The sequence below is a fragment of the Myotis yumanensis genome, unplaced genomic scaffold, assembly GCF_028538775.1.
Source record: "Myotis yumanensis isolate MYYU_CA2020_CCGP unplaced genomic scaffold, mMyoYum1.0.hap1 SCAF_3, whole genome shotgun sequence".
In the NCBI taxonomy this organism is placed as follows: Eukaryota; Metazoa; Chordata; class Mammalia; order Chiroptera; family Vespertilionidae; genus Myotis; species Myotis yumanensis.
This window is the reverse complement of record NW_027223754.1, coordinates 151,697,282-151,722,957: the sequence shown is the minus strand read 5'-3', so window position 1 is coordinate 151,722,957 and position 25,676 is coordinate 151,697,282. Positions and strand designations below refer to the sequence as shown.

The following is a 25,676-nucleotide window of genomic DNA, read 5'->3' as shown; positions in this document are numbered from 1 at the left end:
TCTAATTAGCATATTATGCTTTTATTATTATAGATTAGAAAGAGAAACAATGCCTCTTCATTATCCTTTAAAAACCTTTTAGCTTTTTACTTTTGGTCCATAGTTTGGAATTGTTTCCATTAATTTCCTGTGATAATTTGGACTAGTTTCTTCATATTAAGAAAATGACATCCTCTTTTAAAAATATATTTGTGTGAACTTAAAAGAATTATTTAATCTTTTTGAGCCTTGGATTTCCCAACTAAGATGCATTTGCTTAATGTAATTATTTTATTAAGCAGACATATGTAATTGCTAATTAGAACTCCCTTTCAGTGTGAAATAACCAAAGGAGATCATAAGGGACAAAAATAAAAGTTCTTGATAGTGGTTGGAAACTACTGATTTTCCCCAACCTCTCAGATTATTGAACAAAAAACTTTGGTATACAGAGATAAAATCTCTTTGTACCATAACTTCCTTGTATGGCCTTAATTTTTTCCTAAATGTATAAATTTCCTAAAAGATGAATTTTTTATACATTCTGTGACTTTTTGATGTCTTCAAGTTTTCCCACGCTTTTGGTTAATCTCCCATTATCCCTTATTTAAACATACTCAGTTTTCTGTCAACTTAAAAAACAAAACAAAAAAAGCCTATTCAACTTGCCATCCTCTGTAACCAAGTTATTTTACAAATACTTTTACATCCTTGCTGGCTCTCTTTATCTGTCATCCATCCAAAAATATGTATTTAGCTTGTGTAACATGTCAGGCACTAATTTATCTAATCCCTGGGGATGCAGTATGAACCGGAGAGATGAGGGACTTTCATTCAGTTTGGAAAGAATGAGAAAAACATTCTGTGGTAGGAGCAAGAGGGAAAATGGTTAGAATTGAGGGTAAAGGGAGGGTCAGATCATATGGGGTTTTAGACCAGTATGAGGAGTGGGATATTACTCTCTGTGATAGAAGGAAGCTATTAGAGGATTTAGGCAGGCAGTGTCAAGATTTAATTTGCATTTTTAAATAATCACTCTGATCAACCAAAGGACTTGTATGCATGCATATAAGCATAACCGATGGACACAGACATTAGGGGGGTGAGGGCCTGTGTTGGGGGGTGGGAGTGGCTGGGAGAGGTCAAAGGGTAGGGGGAGGGAAAGGAGACATATGTAATACTTTAAACAATAAAGAATTAAGAAATAAAAATAAAACTGCTTTCAAGATTTAAAAAAATAATCACTGTGGCTGCTGTTTGGAGATAATAGATTGTAGGGCATCAAATACCCCCTACAATCCACTTAGGGCTAGTTCAGTCGTTCTGGTAAGAGTTGATAATGGTTTGGATTAGAGTGCTGGTGGCAAAATTGATAGATTGCTGATGGATAAGGTCTACAAACAAGAACCATCCACACTATTCCACTGAAACTGCTCTGATTGGAGCCACTAATGGTGTCAATATCATTAAATCCAAAGGACTCAATTTGGTCCCTATCTTTCTGACTTCAGGGCATTTAGTACATTGACCACTCACTCCTAGAAATAGTTTTCTCTCCTGGTTTCTAACAGTTTTGTTAGATTTGTGATCTTAGACAAATTAATTAAATTATCAGTGCTCCAATTTCTTCACTTGTAGATAGTATTGTTTCTACTGCATAGGTTGTTGTTGTAATTATTAAATGAGATAATATGTGATTATATTAGCCAGTAACATCATCATCATCATCCCAGTTATCATCGGCACTGTCATTCTGGGGCAAGATTTTCCTGGACCTCTCCCTTCTCTGGCCATTGCTCCTTCTTGCTAGTTCCTATATGCTAGTTCTTTCTTCTCCAGGTCACCTCTAACTGCTGAAGTTCCTTAGGACTCTGACATTTTCTTGATTCATTTTACACATTTTATTAAGTAGTGTTATTTACTCCATAGCTTCAGTTATGTCTGTATAAAATTAACCACCCTAAATCTACCCAGAAATCCAGTTTTGTTTCCCAAGGCACAGTCCTTTATACACACTTGCCCCTATATCATCTCCATTTGGATGGCTGAATCTTAGGTACCTTTAACATATCAAAAATTGAACTTTTTTCGGCCCAAGCTAGTCTCCCACCTTGTTCCCTAGCATAGTAAATGGTATTACCATTTGTGCAGTTGCTTGAGCCACAATTAGAGTCCTCCTAATTTTTTTTCTACCTTGTGCCTTATATCAACCTTTTGCCTAGCTTTCTGCAGTAGCTTCCTAATTAGTATCACTACCTCTTTTTATGCCACCCCCATCCATTTCCTACCTTTCAGTTATGGTAATCTTTTTAATTTGCATATCTGATCATGTTACTCTTCTTAGGTTATTTCCCTTTCTCTTTAGGATGAAGTTTCAAATTCATATACAGAATGAGGCAAAAGTAGGTTTACAGTTATTTGTATGGAAAAATAATACAATAATTAATGAATAATAATACAAGAATAAATTGTCTTTTGCATACTCACAACTGTAGACCTACTTTTGCCCCACCCTGTATATGTTCCAAGATTTGCTTCTGCCTACCTTGTTAGCCTCCCCCCTCTACTCCTCACGTTGTCCAGCCACACTGCTCTTCTTTCATAACCTCCAATGGGCTATACTCACTCTAATCTCAGGGCCACTGCTGGTCTTTTTCTTTGTCTGGAATACTTAATTTTTATTCTTAATCTGGGCAACACAGATTTTTACTTCATTCTTAGTTTAAATGTTAAATACAACCTCCAGTCACATGTTCGTATGCTTCCCAAACTAGACTACTCCTGTTATATAAGATGTTTATTCCTTCTTTGTGTGTCTGTGATCTTTATTGCCCTTGTTAATAATACCTTTCTCACTAATACTGTATGTATGATTCATGGTGGCAGGGACCATGGCATCTTGTTTCTCACTTCATCCCCAGCATCTTTTTGTTAAATAGAGTAGGAGATGATGCAGCAGAGGTTTGCCCGGTTTGGGGAATGAGAGGCCTTCTGTGTGGTGTGTGTTCTTCTCAATTTTTCAGGGTGATAAAAGGCAGAAGAGAAAAGTTTAGGTTTACTGTGGTTTTATTATTAGAGAAATTGGGATGTCACCTTCCCCACTGGCTGCTGGGGGAGGTGGGGTCCTTATGGTATCTTGAGAAAAAGAATTTTCTGAGTCTCACAGGAGGGGGTGAGTGATTTTTATTTGTGTAGAATTACATCCGTGTGTCTCCAAAGTCCCATTCCAGTCATAGAAGAAGTGTAGCTGGGGTTCCAGTAGAGCTAAAAGCAAAGCCAGTGTCCAGAGTTTCCTGTCCATGTTGCAACTGGGTCCACTTCAGCATCAGGCTAGCTAACAGCCCATTAGTCCATTGTGTGTGGGGGTCCACCTGGCCATGGGCCACATGGGAGAATGCCCGGAAGCCAAGCCTGAGTCATGAGCCAAGTGTGCCCAGAGGACCCAGAGAGCAAGTCTCTTTGTTTAGGAGATTAAATATCCCATATTTCTCACCCTTGCAGGGGCCGTGTCCATTCTGGCCAATGACCTGTTCCCAGATGTGACTGACAAAGTACCCTCCCTGCGTCACCCAGACTTACTGCACATGCATCCATCTTCCTCCCTGTCCAGACCCTTCCCAGTATCTGCAGTAAAGTGACCCGTGGCTCCCTGGGGCGTATAACGCTGCAGCTTCCTGGCAAAGCTGCCCAAATGACATGCTTACATTTTTAGCCTCCCCTTTTGCTCCTTTCCTGTTATTAATAACTAGGTTAATAACAACAGTATGAGTTTAACTTTCAGATTCCAGTGGTCTCAGGGTAGAGAGGAGGGAAGCAGCATCAGAACTGAAGGTGGCTATTTCACGAAGTGTTTGTTGCCTTAGGGTTGAAGTTTCTTTGCTCAGATCCCAGCGACATCTAGTATTTCTAGGGGAGGGCTCCTAGTATTTCCCAGGTTTGCCTATTTTTGAAAAGTTAGCCACGGCAGCGCTCCCCGAATCTTTGGTATACTAGGCATGAATATTGCCACACAACCCCTGGAGGTGTGGCTTCCAGTGTCAGAAATGCTTGCCAGAGTTACCTGTTGGGCCCCATTATACCCTGTGCTAGTTACTAAGCTCACTATACGTGTGACTTACCTGCTGTCTGGCCTTGACCGCTTCTAATTAGAATCCTAGTGGGAATCTGCTAGATTCTCTTTCACTAACGTGCAGGAACACATGAGAATGTTCACACATGAGATAAGTTGGGATTTGGCTCTTGTTTCAATACATCCTCTCTGCACTTTATCTATGGACATTTTTCAGAGTGGGTTTCTAGTGCTGGTGCAGATTTTTCTGTATTTTTATATTCTAGTCACCCTTCCAATAAAAACTGGTAGGGATCTCATTGAGGGAGAACATGAGTGAGTTTTCTTTTAAAAGTTTTTTATTTATTTTGTATTGCTACCTGTGTGTGTGCGCGCACAGGTGTGTGTGCATGTGTGAATGCATGCGTGCAGTCTCTCTTTTTCTCTCCACTTCTTTTTTTTGATCCCTCTGTACTAGTTCTTTGTTTTGTAACCCTGTGAGTGATTTTTAGAGTAGGTTGCATTTAGATAATTTATACTTTATGTTATCATGGATATATTTGATAATATTCTTATCCTGTTGTTTTATCCTCCTTTTATGATCTTTACCCCTTGGTTTTAAGTCTTTGGCCATATAGTTTCTGTTTTATTTGCTTTTTTCTTTCACAGGGATTGGAAGGGTTGATGTCATGGTCTTGAAAAAGTGTTTAAAATTACCACTGAATCTGAAGATTTTTAATTATTAAATTTTAAAAATAAATGAAGCCCTGGCTGGGTTGGTTCAGTGGATAGAGCATCAGCCTGCTGACTGAAGGGTCTCAGATTTGATTACAGTCAAGGGCACATGCCCAGGTTGCAGCTCAATCCCCAGTGGGGGGCATGCAGGAGGCAGCTGGTCAATGATTCTCTCTCATCATTGATGTTTCTTTCTCTCTCCTTCTCCCTCTACCTTCTTCTCTGAAATCAATAAAAATATATATTAAAAAAAGAAAATAAAAATGCCCTAGCAAGTGTTTCTCAGTGGTTAGAGCACCGTTCTGTGCATTGAAGGGTCGCAGATTTGATTCCATGTCAGAGCACATACCCAGGTTGTGGGTTTGATTCCTGGTTGGGGTGTGTGCAGGAGGCAACCGATCAATGTTTCTCTTTCTCTCCCTCTTTCTACCGCTCTCTCTAGAATCAATGAAAAGTATATCCTCAGGTGAGAATTAAAATAAATACATTAAAAAAAAATAAAATAAATTTTAAAAAATTAAAATTAAATAAATAAGCAAGATGCAATAGCGTAAAGACTCTTCTCTGCAGGAGGGGATTTTGGATTCTTTTATGTTTTCCCACTGCCTTTGTTAACTAAAGATCCACATGATTATTGTCGAATTGTTTTTTTTTTTTTTTTATCTTTATTGTTCAGATTATTACATTTGTTCCTCTTTTTTCCCCCCATAACTCCCCTCCTTCCAGCTCCCACCCCACCCTCCACCCTCACTCCCCACCCGCTGAGTTCATCCATAGGTGCTTGATTTTTGTCCAGTCACTTCCCGCATCTCCCACACCCCTTTTCCCCTAAGAATAGTCAGTCCATTCCCTTTCTATGTCCCTGATTCATTATAATCACCAGTTCATTCTGTACATCAGGTTATTTATTCACTTGATTCTTAGATTCATTTGTTGATAGATGCCTATTTGTTGTTCCTAATTTGTATCTTTACCTTTTTCTTCTTCTTCCTCTTCTTAAAGGATACCTTTCAGCATTTCATATAATACTGGTTTGGCGGTGATGAACTCCTTTAGTTTTTCCTTATCTGTGAAGCTCTTTATCTGACCTTCAATTCTGAATGATAGCTTTGCTGGATAAAGTAATCTTGGTTGTAGGTTCTTGGTATTCAGCACTTTGAAAATTTCTTGCCATTCCCTTCTGGCCTGCAAAGTTTCTGTTGAGAAATCAGCTGACAGTCGTATGGGTATTCCCTTGTAGGTAATTGAGCCTCTTTCTCTTGCTGCTTTTAAGATTTTCTCTTTGTCTTTTGCTCTTGGCATTTTAATGATGATGTGTCTTGGTGTGGTCCTCTTTGGATTCCTTTTGTTTGGGGTTCTCTGCGCTTCTTGGACCTGTAAGTCCATTTCTTTCTCCAGGTGGGGGAAGTTTTCTGCCATTATTTCTTGAAATAGGTTTTCAGTATCTTGCTGTCTCTCATCTTCTGGCACTCCGATAATTCTGATATTAGACCGCTTAAAGCTGTCCCAGAGGCTCCTTACACTATCTTCACACTTTCGGATTCTTTTTTCATTTTGCTTTTCCAATTGGGTGTTTTTTGTCGAATCTTTGTTTTGATTCTTGTGCTCCTCTGGTCTGCTATTGGGTATAATATTCTTTATTTCAGTCCGTGTATGCTTACTTTCTAATTTCTTTATCGTAGCATCGAGGGTCTCATTAGTTTTCGTGAGGCTCTGCACAAATTTATGGCAAGCCCTCAAAATTGCGATTTTTAGCTCCATATCTTCCATTTCTGTCATGTTTTTTTGTCTCCGCATCTTATATGCTTTCTTGGTGCCCCCCCTTGTGGTCTCTGTGCGCAGTCTTGTTCTAGCCAAGCCTTAATTGTTGTAGTTAACACTAGAGGGATTTGACCTCCAGGCCGACTGGCTGTAGGAATCAGCTGTGGGAAACGTCTGTCTTCTGGGGAGGCGTTATTCCAGCCTTTGCCTGAGGCGGTCGGCAAATGGTTGTGCGCAGGGCCTGGGCAGGGCGGGCTCAACAGGGCGGGGGGAGGGAGCAGCTATGGCCGCTCTCAGTCTGTCCCCAGGGGCTCTGCCTCTCGGTCCCAACAACCGCTGCAAACCTCGGAGGGGCCGTAGCCAGACAGTCCCGCTTCTCCCGTTTGAGTCTGGGTCCCTAGAGACTCGCCCGGATCTGTAGCCCAGAGTCTGAGACTCCCTCCTGATTGAAAACGACAACCGCGCCCTCAGCCGCCAGCCCGCTTTGCGCGCGCACCCTCACCACCGCACCGCCGTACCTTTAAATTTTCCACACTGCGCCTCCGCTGAGCGTCGGAATGCTGTTGTTTTTGCTTCTAGTTGAAGAGACTCTCCTCAGCCAGCCTTCCCGTGGTTCTGGTTGATGTCCGCTCCGACTTTTAGTTGTATTTTTGAAGTGGTTGTCCACGGCGGCAGTCTCCGGTGTTTACCTACGCCGCCATCTTCCGCCAAAAAAAACCAGACTCCGAATTGTTATTTTTATATCATATATTCTCTCTTTTAAGGCTTTTACAATATTTTTCTTATCCTATATAATAAAGAGCTAATATGCAAATGGTTGTCATGCACTCACACCATAACGGTTCAGAAACTCAACACTGGGGAGAGAGGAATGGGAACCAGCCAGGCTGCAGCCCAAGAGAAGGATAAGCCGCCTGCCCTGCAGTCCTGGGTGCCAGTGGCTGCGCCTGCGCCTGCGGCCTGGGAGAGGGACAGGCCGCACACCTCATGGTCCTGGGCGCCAGTGGCTATGCCTGCGCCTGCACCTGCAGCCTGGCCCAGGAGAGGGACAAGCCGCACACCCCACGGTCCCCACAGTCCTGCGCGCCAGCGGCTGCGCCTGTGCCTGCAGCCCAGGAGAGGGACAAGCCGCACGCCCCATAGTTTCAGACACCAATGACTGGGGCTGCTGCCCGGGAGAGGGACAAGTCGCCCGCCCCACGGTCCCAGGCACCAGCAGCTGTGCCTGTGCCTGCGGCCCGGGAGAGGGACAAGCCGCCCGCCCCATGGTCCCCGATTTCCTGGGCACCAGTGGCTGCACCTGCGGCCTGGGAGAGGGACAAGCCCTCGCCCCGCGGTCCCGGGTACCTGCGGCTGCAGTCTGGGCAAAGCCACCCGTCCATGGTCCCCTGCGGCTGCTGCTGGCCTGGGCAAAGCCGGCCTGGGTCCTGGATGCCTGCAGCTGGCCAGAGGGAGGGAAGCCCATGTCCCGGGTGCCTGTGACAGCATAGAGGAGGGAATCCTGGGTTCCGGGTGTGAGGCGAAGCAGAGGCAGTTAGGGGCGATCAGGCTGGTAGGGGAGCAGCAGGCAGAGGTGGTTAGGGGTGATCAGGCAGGCAGAGGCAGTTAGGGGCAATCAGGCAGGCAGGCAGGGGGGTTAGGAGTGATCAGGCTGGCAGAGGTGGTTAGGAGCGATCAGGCAGGCAGGCAGAGGGGTTAGGAGTGGTCAGGCAGGCAGGCAAGTGAGAGGTTAGGAGCCAGCGGTCCTGCATTGTGAGAGGCAGTTGGACATCCCCTGAGGGGTCCTGGATTGGAGAGGGTGAAGGCTGGGCGGAGGGACCCCTTCCCATGCATGAATTTCATGCACCGGGCCACTAGTAATTATATAATAACACCTACTGCATATGTGATTACTATACCTACCTTTAAACCTTTACTTCACCAGTTTTGGGGACTGAGCTGCAACCCAGGCATATGCCCTGACTGGGAATTGAACCATGATGTTCTGGTTCATAGGTCAATGCTCAACCACTGAGTCACGCTGGCTTGGCAGTCTTAGGGATATTTAAAAAAAAATTTTTTTTAAAAATTAATTTCAGAGAGGAAGGGAGAGGGGGAGAAAAATAGAAACATCAATGATGCGAGAGAATCATTGATCACCTGCCTCCTGCATGCCCCCTACTGGGGATTGAGCCTGCAACCCTGGTGGGAATTGAACCCTGATCTCCTGATTCATAGGTCAGTGCTCAACCAGAGAGCCACACCGGCTGGGCAGTCTTAGGGATACTTTGATTCAAATGTTATTTGGCTAGAGCCTGTCTTAGAGTGTCATGGGTTTTTTTGTTTGTTTGTTTTTGTGGGTGGGGAAGAATGTACCCTTGCACATTTCCTGAGCTCTCCTGGTATCTGAGGGAATTACAGGCTGTTATATCACATGTTAACCTTCCCTTGCAAAACAACATTTAATTGATAAGAGGAATGAATTTTAAAAAACATAATTAGGAGGCTAGAAAATGCTTTTAGAATAACCTGAATGTAAATATTACTGTAATTATGGAATGAGAAAAGTTGCTATCATTCTATATGGAAGAAGAACCAAGGAGCAATGGAATTTACTGACATTCAGATGACAAATTAGTGTCAGTCACAAGGTTACTACTGGGAATTCAATACCTACAATGCTGTAGATAATTCTAAAGGTCATGATGCAAAATTAGTTATAAGTTCTGGAACAGTTTTACTTTTGAATGAGTGATATGGGCAGTTTTAGTTAAATTGCAACAACATTTTATAACTCCTTTTGAGATGTTTAAATTAGAGTTGACCAAAAGTTTACTTTGTCACATTTCTGTTTTATTCGTGCATTTGCTTCATTCATACATAAAGTTAGCTAACTCTCTATGATTAACTGAAACAGTTAGTTGCAAAACTTGAAATTTTTCTTATTTTGGTCAAAGATACTGATTTTTTTTAGTCACTAAAATATAATTGCTGAAATGGAAATGTTAATCTTAAATCAATCTTACTTTTATTCTGTTAGAACAGTGATTTTCAGCCTTTTTTATTCCATGGCACACATAAACTACTTACTAAAATTCTGCAACCAAAAAAATATATTTTTTTGCTGATCTGACAAACAATAGGTATAGTTTTGATTCATTCACACTGATGGCTATTGTTGTGTTGTCATGTTTTTATTTGACAATGTGATTACTCTACCTACCTTTAAACCTGCATATGTGATTACTATACCTACCTTTAAACCTTTACTTCACCAGTTTTAGGGACTGAGCTGCAACCCAGGCATATGCCCTGACTGGGAATTGAACCATGATGTTGTCATGTTTTTATTTGACAATCTAAGGGAAAAGAGGTCAGTGCCCCTGACTAAATTGCATATCAGGTACTGCATGTTTTAAAAATTCTTGTTGCACATCAGTGTGCCTGCCACGCACACTGGTTGAAAATCGCTGTGTTAGACAATCACCTCATTCTTACCTTTTTCAAAACTAAACTAAACTAAACCCTCCAACACATACACACATACATACAGTCCCTCTCTCTCTCATTCTCTATCTCTACCTCTACATGATATCTCAGACGTCCCCTTGCTTTTCCTTCTCAATAAGGGAAGTAAAATTCACTGAACAGTCTACTAGTTACTTTCAAAAATATTATCTCATTTACTCCTTCCAAAACTTAATGAAGTGTTATGAACTATATTATACAGATAAGGAAACTGATAATCAGAGAAAGTAACTAATTAGCTCAAGATTTATCAGCTGGAGTCAGAATTTGAACCCAGGTCTGACTCTTTTCTGTATAGCACATGCCTAGATACACTACAGAACTCTAGTTCTAGGGTGTGGACTTTAAGCACAGAGATGGGGGACACAGAGGGAGTGACATTTGAGTTCAGTTCTGTGAAAACATTTGTTGATCCTTTATTTTACAGAGGTGAATGTCACTGCCTACTCTCAAGGAGTTTATAAGAGGCATGTACACCCTAAAACCCTACCATGTAATAATGGACATGGAAAGAGAAGTACTGAAGCAGGAATAGTATAGAGGAAGAACGGACTCATTTTCTAATGGAAGGGACATGGAGAAAGGTGAGGGGAATAGCTGTAAAGAAGTTTTCCACAGGAGATGATATTTAAACTGGGTCTTGAAGGTTAAGATGGAGGAGTTTATAAAATATGGAATATATGGTGAGGTATGGTGAAGGTAAAAAAGGTGTGTTGGAAATGATAGGTAGTTGGCTATTATCAGAAGAGAATATTTATTTAGTCAGCAAGTACTTATTGAGTGCCTACTAAGGGTCAGACACTGTGTGAGGTACTAGAGATAAAGCAAAGAACAAGAGAGTTCATGGAACATACCAGGGAGTGTTGGGGACTGATGTTATACAAGTAGGAAAAGAAGCAAACCTGATAGGCCTTGCTGCCAAAATAGGCTGCATTTTCTCCCGTAGTTGCTAGTGCACAGTGGGAGCACAGGAAGCAGGGCTCTGAGGTGGTAGAGCTGGTCCACAGCGCTCCTGCAGCAGTGTGGAGGGTGGCATGAGGGGAGTCAGGAAAACCAGTAAGAGCCCAGCACTGTATTCTAGATGAGAGAGGAAAAGGATATGCTAGAACAATATCTTGGAAATAAAATGGACAGCACTTAGTGGTTAAAATAGAAAATGATTAAAGGAGACTCCCAGGTTTGAGGTTTAGTGGCTGGGTGGATGGGAGTATTTGGATATGATAAAGAGTTTGAGGTACATGTAGAATACTTTAAAACTCTTTATCATATCCAAATGCTCCCATCATTTCTTTTTAAAACACAATTTAATCACCTAACATTAGCAGAGAACACCACTGTAGGACAAAGTCAAAAGAATATTTTGCAAAATATTTTATTTCTTTCACATTATGATCTTATTCAGGGATTTTCCTCCCTCCTAAGTTCAACATGGTATCAAAGGATAGCTGAGAGAGGCCGTTAAGATTTACCTTTCAGAAATGGACTTACAGGTCCAAGAAGCGCAGAGAACCCCAAACAAAAGGAATCCAAAGAGGACCACACCAAGACACATCATCATTAAAATGCCAAGAGCAAAAGACAAAGAGAGAATCTTAAAAGCAGCAAGAGAAAGAGACTCAATTACCTACAAGGGAATACCCATACGACTGTCAGCTGATTTCTCAACAGAAACTTTGCAGTCCAGAAGGGAATGGCAAGAAATATTCAAAGTGCTGAATACCAAGAACCTACAACCAAGATTACTTTATCCAGCAAAGCTATCATTCAGAATTGAAGGTCAGATAAAGAGCTTCACAGATAAGGAAAAGCTAAAGGAGTTCATCACCACTAAACTAGTATTATACGAAATACTGAAAGGTATCCTTTAAGAAGAGGAAGAAGAAAAAGGTAAAGATACAAATTGTGAACAACAAACATGCATCTATCAACAAGTGAATCTAAGAATCAAGTGAATAAATAATCTGATGTACAGAATGAACTGGTGATTATAATGAGTCAGGGACATAGAAAGGGAATGGACTGACTATTCTTGGGGGGGAAAGGGGAATGGGAGATTCGGGAAGAGACTGGACAAAAATCGTGCACCTATGGATGAGGACAGTGGGTGGGGAGTGAGGGCGGAGGGTGGGGCGGGAACTGGAAGGAGGGGAGTTATGGGGGGGGGGGGAAGAGGAACAAATGTAATCTGAACAATAAAAATTTAATTAAAAAAAAAAGATTTACTTTTCAGTAGATTAGGAGTCCATTTTCATATAACATCTCCTTTATCTGTTATATCAGCTACAAGACACAGTGCATACCATCATGAGAACTTTATTTCATAATTTTCTTACTTCTGTAACAAAAAGTACTGAACTTGGAGGGGAAGGGTGCTAAAATTCTGATACAAGAAAAAATATTTATTTGCTATTTCAGTGCTAAAATTTTTCTATTCCTAGAATGGTGGCAAAGTTCTTTTTTAAAAAAAATTATTATTATTATCATTTATTTATTTTTCTTAAATCAATGTTTCTCTCTGTCTCTCCCTCTCCCTCCCACTCTCTCTAAAAATCAACGGAAAGTTATAATTTAAAATATTTAAAACATTATATAAGGATATGTATTTTTAGGGCTTATATGAAACTCATTAAAAGTAGTATTTTAGTGCTATAGATACTGTAGTTTATAGTTCAAAACATAGAATTTAGTCAGCCTGCATTAGTGTTTATTAAGATGAAACACAGTCTGTTGTGACACTGAAACTTTTTTGCATGTAAAAGCTCTATTTTTTTTTTAAATATTGAGTGTTAGAGAGAGAAGAGGTAGAAGGAAAAAGAAAGAGAAAGAATGATTTGAAAGCAGAACATCCATCAGCTGCCTCCTGCACACTAGGGATTAAGCCCACAACCCAGGCATGTGCCTTGACCAGGGATTGAACCAGCCACCTTTGGTGCATGGAACGATGCCCAACCAATGGAGTCACACCATCCAGGGCCATAAGCTTCATTTTAATTATAAACCTGCACAAGGTTCTTGGTACAGGGGAACCTAAGATGAAAAGCAGCAGTGTCCAATTCCGCTCTTCCCCTTCTCTGTCTCACTCCTCTGAAGGAATGTTTTAAAAATCATTCTTCTGGTAGTTCCCTAATTTTAGCCCATTTGGTATAGCACTACTTTTTAGCTCATCAATTTCAAGTAACATCCAGTTGTGAAAAATAAAGATTTGTCTGATCTCTCTTCTCTGTTCTGTTTACCACTGTTTAGTGTTCTGTTGTTTTTTAATTGCCATATGTTTATTTTTCTAACATTAAATAATATAGTATTTGTTCATCAACTTTTGATAGGCTACATGCCAAGCTGTTGTGACAAAAAAAGATTTTAAGTAGAGTGACTTACATAAGTGGAAGTTTATTTGTCTCCCCCATAATAGCCAAAGATAGCCCAAGGTTGGATTGGTGAATAGCTTTGCCTCGTGACCTGTTAAATCTGCCTTCCCCATCGAGTAGCTTTCATCTCATGGTCAAAGTGTACTGCCGTTTCCCAGGGGAAGAATCTAAAACAAGTGATTCTCTTTAAAGGAGGTGACCTGAGAGATCACACATCATATTGACTTATATTCCATTGGCCAAAACTTAGTATAATGTTCACAACACAGCAAGGGAGGCTGAGAAATGTAGCTGTATGTTCAGCTAAAATTTCAGAAGTTTCTATACCTAAGACAAAGAAGGAAGAATGGATTCTAAAGGTCAACTAGAATTTTCTAATCTAGTTAGTATCTCTAAACTCGTTACTTTTTATGATGAGGGTTCTCATACTTTTACCATTTCTTCTGCTTTTCTTTTTGGCCTTCTTTATATATTATTAGCTATATATATTTTTTGTTTTAAATTATGAAATTACTAATGTTTACATTCTGTTCTGAGACCACAGCCAAGTTTTTGTTTCTTAAAGTTTACACACACACACACACACACACACACACACACACACACACACACTGTTTATTTACAGATCAAAAAAGTGAGCTATTACTACGGTTCCATCTCCTTAGGTCCAGGCTCATGATCTCTGGGCCACTGGAAAGGATACACAATTTTCTAACATCATGACAAATGAATAGTTTTTAAAAAAATAATATTTATAGATTGATTAAAAGCAAGGCATTTATTTCTAAGGTCTGCATCTGCCCACTGACTTATTAGATCAATAAGAGAAGATGCAGTGTATGTGGTTAGTTTCCAGGGAGCTTTCAGTCACTTCAGGAAATGAGATCTTTGTATTTAATCATTTTATTGTGACCAGGAGCTACTCAGTCAGTTTTACAGATGAGTCAAATCTTAGTTCTCGAAGGGCTTGGACCAGTTTGTAAGCTCCAGTTGATCCAGGCGAAGTAATTCTCTCCTAGCCTTTGATGTCTCAATATGAGAGGAGAGCAATATCTTCAGACCAAAATAAAAATCTCTCTGAAATATTTAGGAATAGAAGGGATGACTAGTGAGAGACTCTGGGCTCTTCAAGGTGGTCTCATTGTCTTTGGCAAAGGAGTTCTCATAATTTCAGACCCTGTTGTTTTCCCAAACAAGGACAGCAATGTGGGACACAAATTCCTGCCCTTGAGGAATTTGTAATGAAGTAGAAGAGATTAAAATAGACTTTAGTTCAAATTCCAGCTCTGTCATCTACTGGCCACATGACCTCAAGCAAGCTATTTTATGAACCTTAGTTTCTGCTGGAACACACAATCCCCAAATCCCAATAGCTTAAAACACTGAAAATTTATTTCTTGCTTGTAATGCATGTTCATCATCTGTTAGATGGGAACTCTGTTCCATGTCTCCTTGCTCCAGGGGTCATGGTTAATGGAGCAGCCACCATCTAATTATAGAACATTGCTGGCCACTGTTGGAGTGGGAAAGGAAGACCTGGAGAGTCTCACATCAACAACTGAAGTACTCTGGCTCAGAAGTGACACCCATTATCATTTCTGTTCACAACTTAGTGCTCAGAACTAGTGACGTGGTCTCACTCAACCACAGGGGGTTGGCCGGGAAATACATTCCTGCCATGTTCCTGGAAAATGGAGAGCCAGAAATATTGGGCAAATAGTACTAAGACTACTACATATAGGAATGCCTAGCTCAGGGTTGATGTGAGGATTAAATAATATATGCATACATACACAGTCATCTAGTGCAGGTGCTCAAAATTGATTATCATTAGCAATATCATAGTAAGATGTACACTTGCAAAATATTTGAATAACAATATTAAGTGACTTGTATATTAGAACGTAAGTGTGCAAATGTAAGTCGATATTGTTATTACCCAGTAGATATTAGAAGATACAGCATTAGAGCTTGTTTCAATGTTAGAGTAGATCTTTTATTTTTTAAATATATATTTTTATTTTTTTCTAAATATATTGTTATTGATTTCAGAGAGGAAGGGAAAGGGAGAGAAAGATAGAAACATCAATGATGAGAGAGAATCATTGATTGACTGCCTCCTGCGCACCCACACTGGGGATCGAGCCCACAACCCGGGCATGTGCCCCAACCTGGAATTAAACCATGACCTCCCGGTTCATAAGTCGATGCTCAACCACTGAGCTACGCCAGCTGGCCAATATATATTTTTATTGATTTGAGAGAGAGAGGAAGGGAAAGGGAGAAAGAGATAGAAACATCGATTGGCTGTCTCTTGCATGACCCCTACTGGGGATGTGCCCTGACCTGGAATCGAACTGGCAACCTCTTGGTGCCTAGGTCAATACTCAACCACTGAGCCACAACTGCCCAGCATAGAGCTAGATCTTTATAGTTGGTTATCTGTCAAGAAATGATAATTGAAGTTGTAAGAATAGGTGAGATCTGCAAGAAAGAGATTAAGCAGTGAGAAGTACAGAGGATACTAAGGGGTAGCTCTGGAGCATAATCACAATTTGAAAATCAGAAGGAAGTATCACAAGAGATAGAGAAGCAATTTTTGGAAAGGGAGGAAGAAAGTGATACCTTTTAGTATCATAGAAAAGTCAGGCGAAGAATGTTTTCAATAAGGAAAATCAACCATCCTATATAATAAAAGCATAATATGCAAATCGACTGAACAGCAGAACTACCGGTCTCTATGATGCGCACTGACCACCAGGGGGCAGGTGCTCAATGCAGGTCAGTGTGCTCCCACAGGGGGAGCGCTGCTCAGCCAGAAGCCAGGCTCATGGCTGGCAAGCGCAGTGGCGGTGGCAGGAGCCTCTCTTGCCTCCACTGCAGGCGGGTGGTAAGGAGCAGTGGTCCCGGACTGTGAACTCCGAGAGCCCTGGACTGCGAGAGGGATGTCTGACTGCTGGCTTACGCCCATCCCCCTAAGCCGGCAGGTGGACAACCCCCGAGGGGTCCCGGACTGTGAGAGGTCATAGGCCGGGCTGAGTGCACCCCCTACCCTCAGTGCACAAATCTCGTGTACTGGGCCTCTAGTATAAAATATCTTCTAAGAGACTTAGTTTCAGTTCTATTTAGTGTTGTGGGGACTATCCTATATAATAAAGAGGGAATATGCAAATTGACCGTCACTCTGCCACAAAGATGGCGGCGCCCACAGCAGAGGCGGGGGTTTCCGTAACACAAGATGGCTGCACCCACAGTGGAAGCTGAGTTCCCATAACAAGCCTTAACGAGCAATCAGCAGGGACCTGAGGCTGAACCCCTGCCCCCACCTCCATGGGGCTTGACAGGGGACCCCAGTCTGTGCCCCCCACCCTGGTGCCAGGCCAGGGCACCTCAGGCTGTGCCCCCCACCAGTCAGGGCTTGACTAGGGACCTCAGGCCACGCCCCTCACCCCAGTGCCAGGCCGGGGGACCTCAGGCCACACCCGCTGCCCAGCGGGGCTTGACGGGGGACCTCAAGGTGCACCCCCCCTACCCCGGTGCTAGGCCAGGGGACCTCAGTCTGCACCCCCCCACCTGGCGGGACTTGACAGGGGACCTCAGGCTGTGCCCCCCCCCACTCCAGTGCTGGGCTGGGTGACCTCAGGCTGCTCCCCTCTCCCTGGGCTGGGGGGCCTCAGACCATGCCCCCTACCCAGCAGGGCTTGACAGGGGACCTCAGGACATGTCCCCCCCCCCCCCCCCCCACAGTGGGGCTTGACAGGGTATCTCAGGCTGCATCCCCCACCCAGTGGGGCTTGACGAGGGACCTCAAGGCATGCCCCCCGCCCTGGCCCAGGCTGGGGGACTTCAGGCCGTGCCCCCTGCCCTGGTGCCAGGCCAGGGGACCTGAGGCTGCGCCCCCCGCCCAGCAGGGCTTGACAAAGGTGGGACCGGCTGGGTCTGGATCTAGCCCAATGGGGGAGTGCTGACTGGGTCTGGATCTCGTGCGATTTTGAGGCGCATGTGGGTGGGTGGGGACTTGACTCTGCGTCCCGTAGTGTGCCCAAGACTCTGACAAGAGGAAGATTATCGTATACATTTTACTAATTTTCTTTCATCTCTGATATTACTATTATAGAGAAAGGGCAAATAGCAATATTAAAATATTTCCTCTAATTAATCCCCTTTTAATGTGCATGAATTTCATGCACCGGGCCACTAGTTAACAAATAATCAAGAGGGGATGTTACTGAAGGAAGAAATATATTATTTCATTAATCATAGTGAAAAAGCAGCTATTTCTGCAAAATACATGTAAAGCGACATTAGTTACACACTATTCTAAAAATATGTAGCTATTATCTCAAAATGGTTTGGAGAATTAGCTGAGGATTCTGAATAGCCAGGGTCCTGTTGTTTCTTATAACAAATACAAAAAGATCTCTGCTTAACAAAAAGGATGCCCAATTCTATCTAATGGCCTATTGATTTCAACAAGTAAATGAGTGATTAGTTCATTCAACAAACATAAGTTGAGCATAACTGGTACCAGGCACTGTGCTGATAAGAACAAAAATGTTTTTATGGAACTTTATAGTAGACAGAATAGTGGTTCCCAAATGCTGGCCCACCACAATGAAGTTTCTGCTTTAATAATGAAATGAGAAAAATAGCAACAATGAAAAATTTTCCCCATAAAACTAAATATATTCTATTCAAAAGAATGCTCTTTATCTATCATGATGAAATTAGAGTTTGGGGCTTTTTGTTTTTATTTTGTCTTTAGTTGACAAAATTCAAATTTATCAACTTTTTAAAAATATGTATCTGTATTGTTGAAAATATTACAGATGTTACCCTTTTACCCCTGTTGACCCCTCCTTCTCACTCCCCTCTCCTCTTTCCCAGGCCTTCACTGCTCTATTGTCTGTGTCCATGGGTTTTGCGCATAACCAAAGAACTTATATGTCAACTCTCTTTTGACCTCTGTAGTTTTGGGGGGACATTTTACTAGCTGTGAAAAACCACTGATGTAGACATTCCTTTGTCATTTATTGGAAAGGGATTTGACCTTTAGGTTTGACCCTTTAAATCTACTAGCACAATCAGCTCATTTATTCTGGAGCTAATTATCAACTTTGTGAGTTCTTTGGATTCCTTGTTTATACCATCTTTCTTTGGCATTTTATCATTCAATTGCAAGGAAAAAAGTAAAAGTGAATAAAAATAAACCCAAACCAAAAACTAACAAACTAATTTTAAGCAAATTTTTGGATGTCAGATTTCTGGGAGGTGGCGGGCGGGGGTGGGGCGGGGGTGGGGTGGGAGGGAAGAAGAGATGGAGAAGAAGGAAAAAATTTTGATCAAAATAGGACATTTAAATTATCTTTGGGTCTCAAGTCAGAATGCATTTTCAAGCTCCTACCTTCATAGGAACCAGCTGGTTTTTAATTCTAATTATTACTTTTAAGAACCATTAACAGTTGAGATGGCAGAGAGAACAGGGTGTGAAATGATGATCCTAAACCAGTGGTCGGCAAACTGCGGCCCCCTTGAGTGTGACTCTTCCACAAAATACCATGTGTGGGCGCGTACATACAGTGCGATCGAAACTTCGTGGTCACACTCAAGGGGCCAAAGAGCCGCATGTGGCTCACGAGTCGCAGTTTGCCGACCACTGTATAAACCATCAATTCCATAGACTCAGTCATTTACATAGTCATCTTTTTCCACTCAACGAATGGTGCCAGGCACTGAGATGAAAAAAGACACCGTCCCTGCACTTAAGACATTTATAATCTAGAAGAGGGAGGCAGAGATATAAGCAAATCAGTGCTCTGAAAGGTGTTATAGGAGATATAACAGCATGCCTGGTGCCTCAGTGGGGACCATATTGGAGAGGTGGGAGGTGGGAGTGGTGACGGGAAGAGTGAGGATGTGGGATGAAAAAAGACATGGAGGTGGAAGTAGGAAACAGTGGACCTATTTGGGTGAAATTACGAGTATATTGGTATGGGACGAGCATGGTGTGGAGTGGGATGCGGTTATGGCAAGAGAAAGGCTGAATATTTAGAACTTTAGATGCTTTGTTTAGGAATTTGGACTTTATCCAAAGGATTTACCAGAATGTGTTCTGCGGGATGGTGATAGGAAAGAAAGGGGTTTTCTGTGGTCAAACTATGTGAGCGGCACCAACTGAGACAAAGCAGGTGTATTCACTGCAAAGCCTCTCAGACCCTTTATATTGGGTAGCATTTCCACAGTTGTTTGACTACTTAACTTGCTTGGAAGAGTATTTCCTGTTTCTCATAATATGGTTTGGGAGACCCTGCAATATGCAGTGGGGAATCATGAAAAACTTTTCAGCAGAGAATTATAGACAATCATGTAATCTGATTCTATTCTCAACACATAGTGTTATATTGCTCATTAGAATTGTTCAACCAGTATTTTTTAACACCAGATATTTTCAAAATGATGTGCTAGATATTACAGGAAATTAGAAAGATGCATAAGTTATGTGTCTGACAAAAACATGTTGATTATCTATAAATGGTTTTCATCTATTCAATTATTTCATCTATGCCAGCGGTTCTCAACCTGTGGGTCGCGACCCATTTGGCGGCCAAACGACCCTTTCACAGGGGTCTCCTAAGACCATCCTGCATATCAGATATTTACATTACGATTCATATCAGTAGCAACATTACAGTTACGAAGTAGCAACGAAAATAATTTTATGGTTGGGTCACAACATGAGGAACTGTATTTAAAGAGCCAGAAGGTTGAGAACCACTGAATTCTACTCAATTATTCAAAGGCAATACAAAAGTGAGGAGGTTGAGGATAGACTTGAGAATTAGAGACGTTCTTGGTGGCCCTTGCTCAGTGCTGATTTCTACAGGGTGTTTAATGCTCATTCTTTCGCCAAATATTGTCCCCACTCAGAAGCATGAGCTTCTTCTAAGACGAGAATTGTGTCTGGCTGGGGACCTCACCCAGGCAGCTCAGGGAGTGCAGTGGGAAGAAAGCTAACAAATTGAAACTTGAATTTTATTGTTTGGGGGTGACTGTTAGCTTGGCCCTCAAAAGTACCATACCATCAACATATTGGAGCTTTGGTATATTCAAGTGGAGTCTTTAGAATATATCACAGGTGTATCCAGGGAGTTTGGAGAAAAATTTTAAAGGTGAAAGAGAAAGGGAAGTTGCATCTCATGAAAACAGAAAGATCAAATCTAGAAATCTGAGTATGTCTCAAACTTTTTAATTAATTCCCTACTTTTTTCTCAGTGCCAAGGGAAAGATTCTTCAAATAATCTTCTTGAGTTAATTGAATCCTTAAGGTATAAACCTTATTATCTGATAGGTACACATTATCTGATAGGTACACATAGAATCAGATTGTCTAGAATGGGTTGGTACTTCTTCAGGCTTTTAATCAGCAGTTGTATAGTGGTCAATAGCACTAGCCCTGGAGCTAGCTGGTCTGGGTTCAAATCTATTAAAACACATTCAGTCCAATTATCTAAGGGACCTGCTCTTTATTAGCTTAGCTGTAAGATTTTAGGCAAATTACTTAACCTCCTTGTATCTGTTTCTTTATGTAAAAATGGGAAAAATGATACTAGGTATCTCATAAGGCCATGAGGATTACAAGATATAATCCTGTGAAGTGCTTAGAATAGTATCTGCCACATGCCAAGGGTTTCATCAGCTGTTATTTTTAGGATATCTCTATCCTACCTTTTTTTTTTTTTATTAGCATAATTCATTGTGGAAATCCATTAAAGAGTAGTTAGCTTTCTGGCCTAAATAGGATTCTGTCTTTGGAGAATGGCCTGCTAATTCTAAATAGGTTTGGGTATAAGTGGGCTATTAGAAAATTTTAATTCTGTAATTTAAAAGTATAGCTAATATTTATACACTTAAATAATAATAATAGCTAACATTTGCTGAGCTTATACTATGTACCAAGAGTTGTTACAAGTTTTTTTTTTTTTTACCAATTAACTAATTTTAGAGTTGAGGAAACTGTCACATGTGAATCATTGAGATGGTAAGTGACTTGCCCAAGATAATACAACTAGTTAGGGGCAGGACTAGGATTCAAACCGAGGCCATCTGACCCCATAGCTTACACACATCCATCATGATAACCCATCTTTCATGTAAATGCATTCTGTATTTTATTTATTTATTTATTTTTTAAAAATATATTTTATTGATTTTTTACAGAGAGGAAGGGAGAGGGATAGAGAGTTAGAAACATCAATGAGAGAGAAACATCGATCAGCTGCCTCCTGCACATCCCATACTGGGGATATGCCTGCAACCAAGGTACATGCCCTTGGCCGGAATCGAACCTGGGACCCTTCAGTCCGGCTGACGCTCTATCCACTGAGTCAAACCGGTTAGGGCTGCATTCTGTATTTTAGATAGGTTTGCCAAAGTGTTTCATTTCATTTACTGTAAACATAAATTAAGTGAAAAACATTAGTGAAAAATTAATTTTGCTAAATTATTACAGCATAAGAAGATTTCTTTTTCTGTTGTAGAGATAAGTTACTCTTGGTGTCACATGTTACAGCCATTTTAATTATGATTCTTTTGTTCTTTGGAAGATTATTAGTTTGATTTCACCAAGGCATCCAGACACAAGCATCCATTCTTTAGAACAGTTTTTCACTTTACATCTCAACTACATATTTTTGGAATAGTGTTTAAGTAATGTCACTTTGCATGCATTTTGCAAAATTAGCTGTTTTTTCGCTATAATTAGGGTTTAAAACATTAAAGTAATTAGAGTTTTATCAAATCCTATCCTATGAAATACATACCTTGTAGGATTTGAAAATGCAGAACATTGAAAAAAATCACTCTTTTTGTAATCTTCAGTGAAAAAGACTACACTTTGTAAAAGTTATCCATCATTTCTGTTGCTCTACTTTATTGGCGCTAATGCAGCACTTTCTGGGTTTGCTTTTAAAGAAAACTGGGCAAAACTAATTTGCCACTAGATGGAGCCCTGGCTATTTGGGTAAAAATAAATGCAACAGAGTGGGAACATTAAATCACACAGTCATATCATGCTCGAGGGCCCCCGGTATTTGGAGCCCTCAGCTTTTAATTGTAGAATGCATCTTTGTTCTTTGCCTGACCTGCAGAGTGACATCACTCCCTTTCTTCCTGTGCGCTGGCTTTGACACAAGCCAGATGGCCACAGTCATCGGTAGGCGCGCAGGCTGCCTGGTACAGCAGTTGATGAAGCAGAATAGGAAGACGTTTTATGATCAGCTGCGGGAGCTCAATGAGGCCGTGGCTTTGCTAAGTAATTACATTTACCGTGCACACTTTATTCCTCACAGAGAAGGTCACAAGGAAAAAATACATTTTTATTTATAGTGTTGTGAGGTATAGACCTTTGATCTTTTATTAGTCAGTAGTCTGCTCCAAAGGAATGCTCTCTTTTCCCTGCTCTGCAATCACTCGTGGAAATGGCATGTTTATTTACGTTTAATGGTTCTTTCAGGCTGTGCATTGTGATACTTACCTTCCCTCTTCCTCCCTTTTGTCTCCAGTTAGTCACACAAAAAATGTTTTAGTTTTGTAGTGAGTTTAGTTTGGAGAAGTTAGAGTTCAGGCATGTTAATACAAGCAGATTTCTGTCAGATATACTCCAGAGTGATTTGGTTAAATATATTACTGTTTATTATGTGTTTGTTCTTCAAGGAGGTCAGAAGAGACCAGGAACAGACTTTTATTTTGGGGGGCTGAGGGTCAGGAAATGAACTAGACAATAACTTTATATCTATTTTTGAACATGTAGTGGATAAGGTCACTTATAATGCCAATTTTAAAGAAAATATTAGAATGTTAATCTATTATTTTCCATCTGCACTTGAAGTTAATCTTTACCAACAGAAAGATTGTACAAAACTTTAAAGAAAATACTAACTGCACTTTTCTCTGAAGTGCATCACTCACACAATTTTGAGATTCTTCCACAAGACTCATTTCTAAAAACTTTACAAAATATCTTTGCCATTTTTAAGACTAGTTTGTGAATATTATTCACAGAATTAATGTAGAAATTATAAACTATAAAATCATATGAAAAAGTCATCTTCGCTATGCTTTGTTCAAACTTAACACTGTTTCTAAAGTGAAGTCTCTGAGTGGTCCCTAGGTTATTTGGCTCTCAATTAATAAAAAATGAAACTCTAATAAAAGAAATCTCTTAATCTTACAGTATTTTATAGTCTTCTCCAGGGAGGGCGATTTGCAAAAATTGTTGGAAGAAAGCAGTGTGGTGTAAGGAAAGAACATGGCTTTGCAGTAGATGTTACAGGGTTTTCTAATCCTTTTCACTGGTTATTTGCTTTGTGCCCTTGGACCTCTGAGCCTCGGTTTCCTCACATATTTATTGGGGGATAAAACCTACCTCCTAGGTTTACTGCAAGAATGAAATGATACAATGTGTTTATTAGGCCCCAGACAGTTCCTGTCACATGGTACAAACTTAGTAAATGCTAATTCCTTTCAACTGTTTTAAAGTTCCTCTCTTTTCTGAACGGCTTGCAAAATGTGTTCACAGATTACACTGTTATTATTGTATATATTTTATTCATAAAATATAAATAATCCTGGGTTGAAAGTAAGCTCACCATTTGAAAAATAGGTGTTTGAAATTTATTAGCACTGTGTATGTGTGCTCGGTTCCAGATAAAACCGTAACCATCAATTGTGCAATGGATGTGTTTAACATTTGTGATGTTTTAATTTTTTTCTTTTTTCTCCTACTCAGCTCTTGCCCCAGTTCTTTGGCTCTCCTTTTGTTGGTGAAGATATCACAGTGATGTCTGCATTCAACCTGCTGCATTTGGTGACAAAGAGCCAGCCAGTGGCCCTTCGAGCCTGTGGGCTTCCCTCAGGTCACTGCTTCTTGTATTCTACCTAGTGAGGGCGCTGGGCGGGTGGATGTTTCTGCTGCAGGAAATGATACACCATAATGCTTTGCTAAATTTCGTTTTCTTTTACCTAGGCCCTAATTTGAAGACGGAAATTGGTTATAAATCACCACTCTACTTTGAGTAACATTCAGTTCCACAATCCTTACAACCCTTGGAAACATTGTGCAGTTTTCTAGCTCAGTATATAATTGTCACTAATATTTCATGATATCTTCTTGTTCTTTAATGCACGCTACACATCTGAAAATCATAATGCTGTTCATAAGAGGCTGGCAGTCTTGATAAGAAACTGCCCCAAATCACACAAAATAAGACATTCATCTTGTTAAAGGATAATGAAATACTTTTTATTCCACATGTGGTCATTCCTTTAGGAAATAAAAAAATAAATTAGAATGAACAACTTTCGTATAATTAAGTTAGTTCTTGTAGTTGAAAAGAAAAAGTGTTCTACTGAACAAATGACCAAATCAACAGAACTAATATAGCATGCTTCAACTGGTTTTTAAATTAGAACCACCACACTTTCAAAAAATGTGATTTTATGCACTTAAACAAGTGCAGCATGAAAGTCCAAAATTTCATTATATGCCTGTATAAAAGAAGTTTAATACTTTAATTTATTTAAACAATCACAATGGTCAGATATGTCTGTGAATATTGTCATTATTATTTACTAGAGGCCCGATGCACGAAGAATCATGCAAGAATAGGCCTTCCTTCCCCTGGCTGCTGGCACCGGCTTCCCTCCAGCACCCAAGACCCAGGCTGCTTCACTCCGGCTGCTGCCAGGCATCCGGGACCCGGGCTGCTTTGCTCTGGCTGCCACCACCACCCACCGGGACCCAGGCTGCTTTGCTTCTGCCACTGCCAGGCACCCGGGACCCGGGCTGCTTCGCTCCAGCCACTGCCAGGCATCTGGGACTGGGGCTGCTTCACTCAGCCGCTGCTGCCACCCACCGGGGCATGCTCCGAGCCGCACTGCGGCCGCTCAGAGTACACTCCCACCCCTAGTGTGTGTACCTTGGGGCTGGGAGCGGCATGCAGTCCTCTCCCGCCCATCTGCGCGCGCAGCTTCTGAGTGGTCATGATGCAGCTTCTTCCTGAGCCGGTTGTGATGCCCGGCTATTTTGCATATTACTGCTATATATATATATATCTATCTATCTATATATGTATCTATCTATCTATATATATATAGATATAGATATATATACACACACACACATACATACATACTAGAGGCCCAGTGCACGAAATTTGTGCATGGGATGAGGGGTCCCTCAACCCAGCCTGTACCCTCTCCAATCTGGAACCACTGGCTCCTAA

The 25,676-nt window shown here is 41.2% G+C and overlaps 1 protein-coding gene across 3 annotated transcripts in view; it reads left to right on the top strand.

Annotated features, from left to right (window-relative positions):
• Positions 1 to 25,676, top strand: part of MSRB3 (methionine sulfoxide reductase B3) — a 192,419-nt gene that overhangs the window by 19,717 nt on the left and 147,026 nt on the right. Inside the window, exons 2-3 of one of the 3 annotated variants that reach the window (XM_070409795.1) lie at positions 13,052 to 13,114; positions 24,177 to 24,308. The exons of 1 other annotated variant lie outside the window; for it this stretch is intronic. In XM_070409795.1, the coding sequence (XP_070265896.1) occupies positions 13,052 to 13,114; positions 24,177 to 24,308 (195 nt within the window). The remainder of the gene's footprint in view (positions 1 to 13,051; positions 13,115 to 24,176; positions 24,309 to 25,676) is intronic. One more of the 3 variants, XM_070409793.1, reaches the window with a different exon arrangement.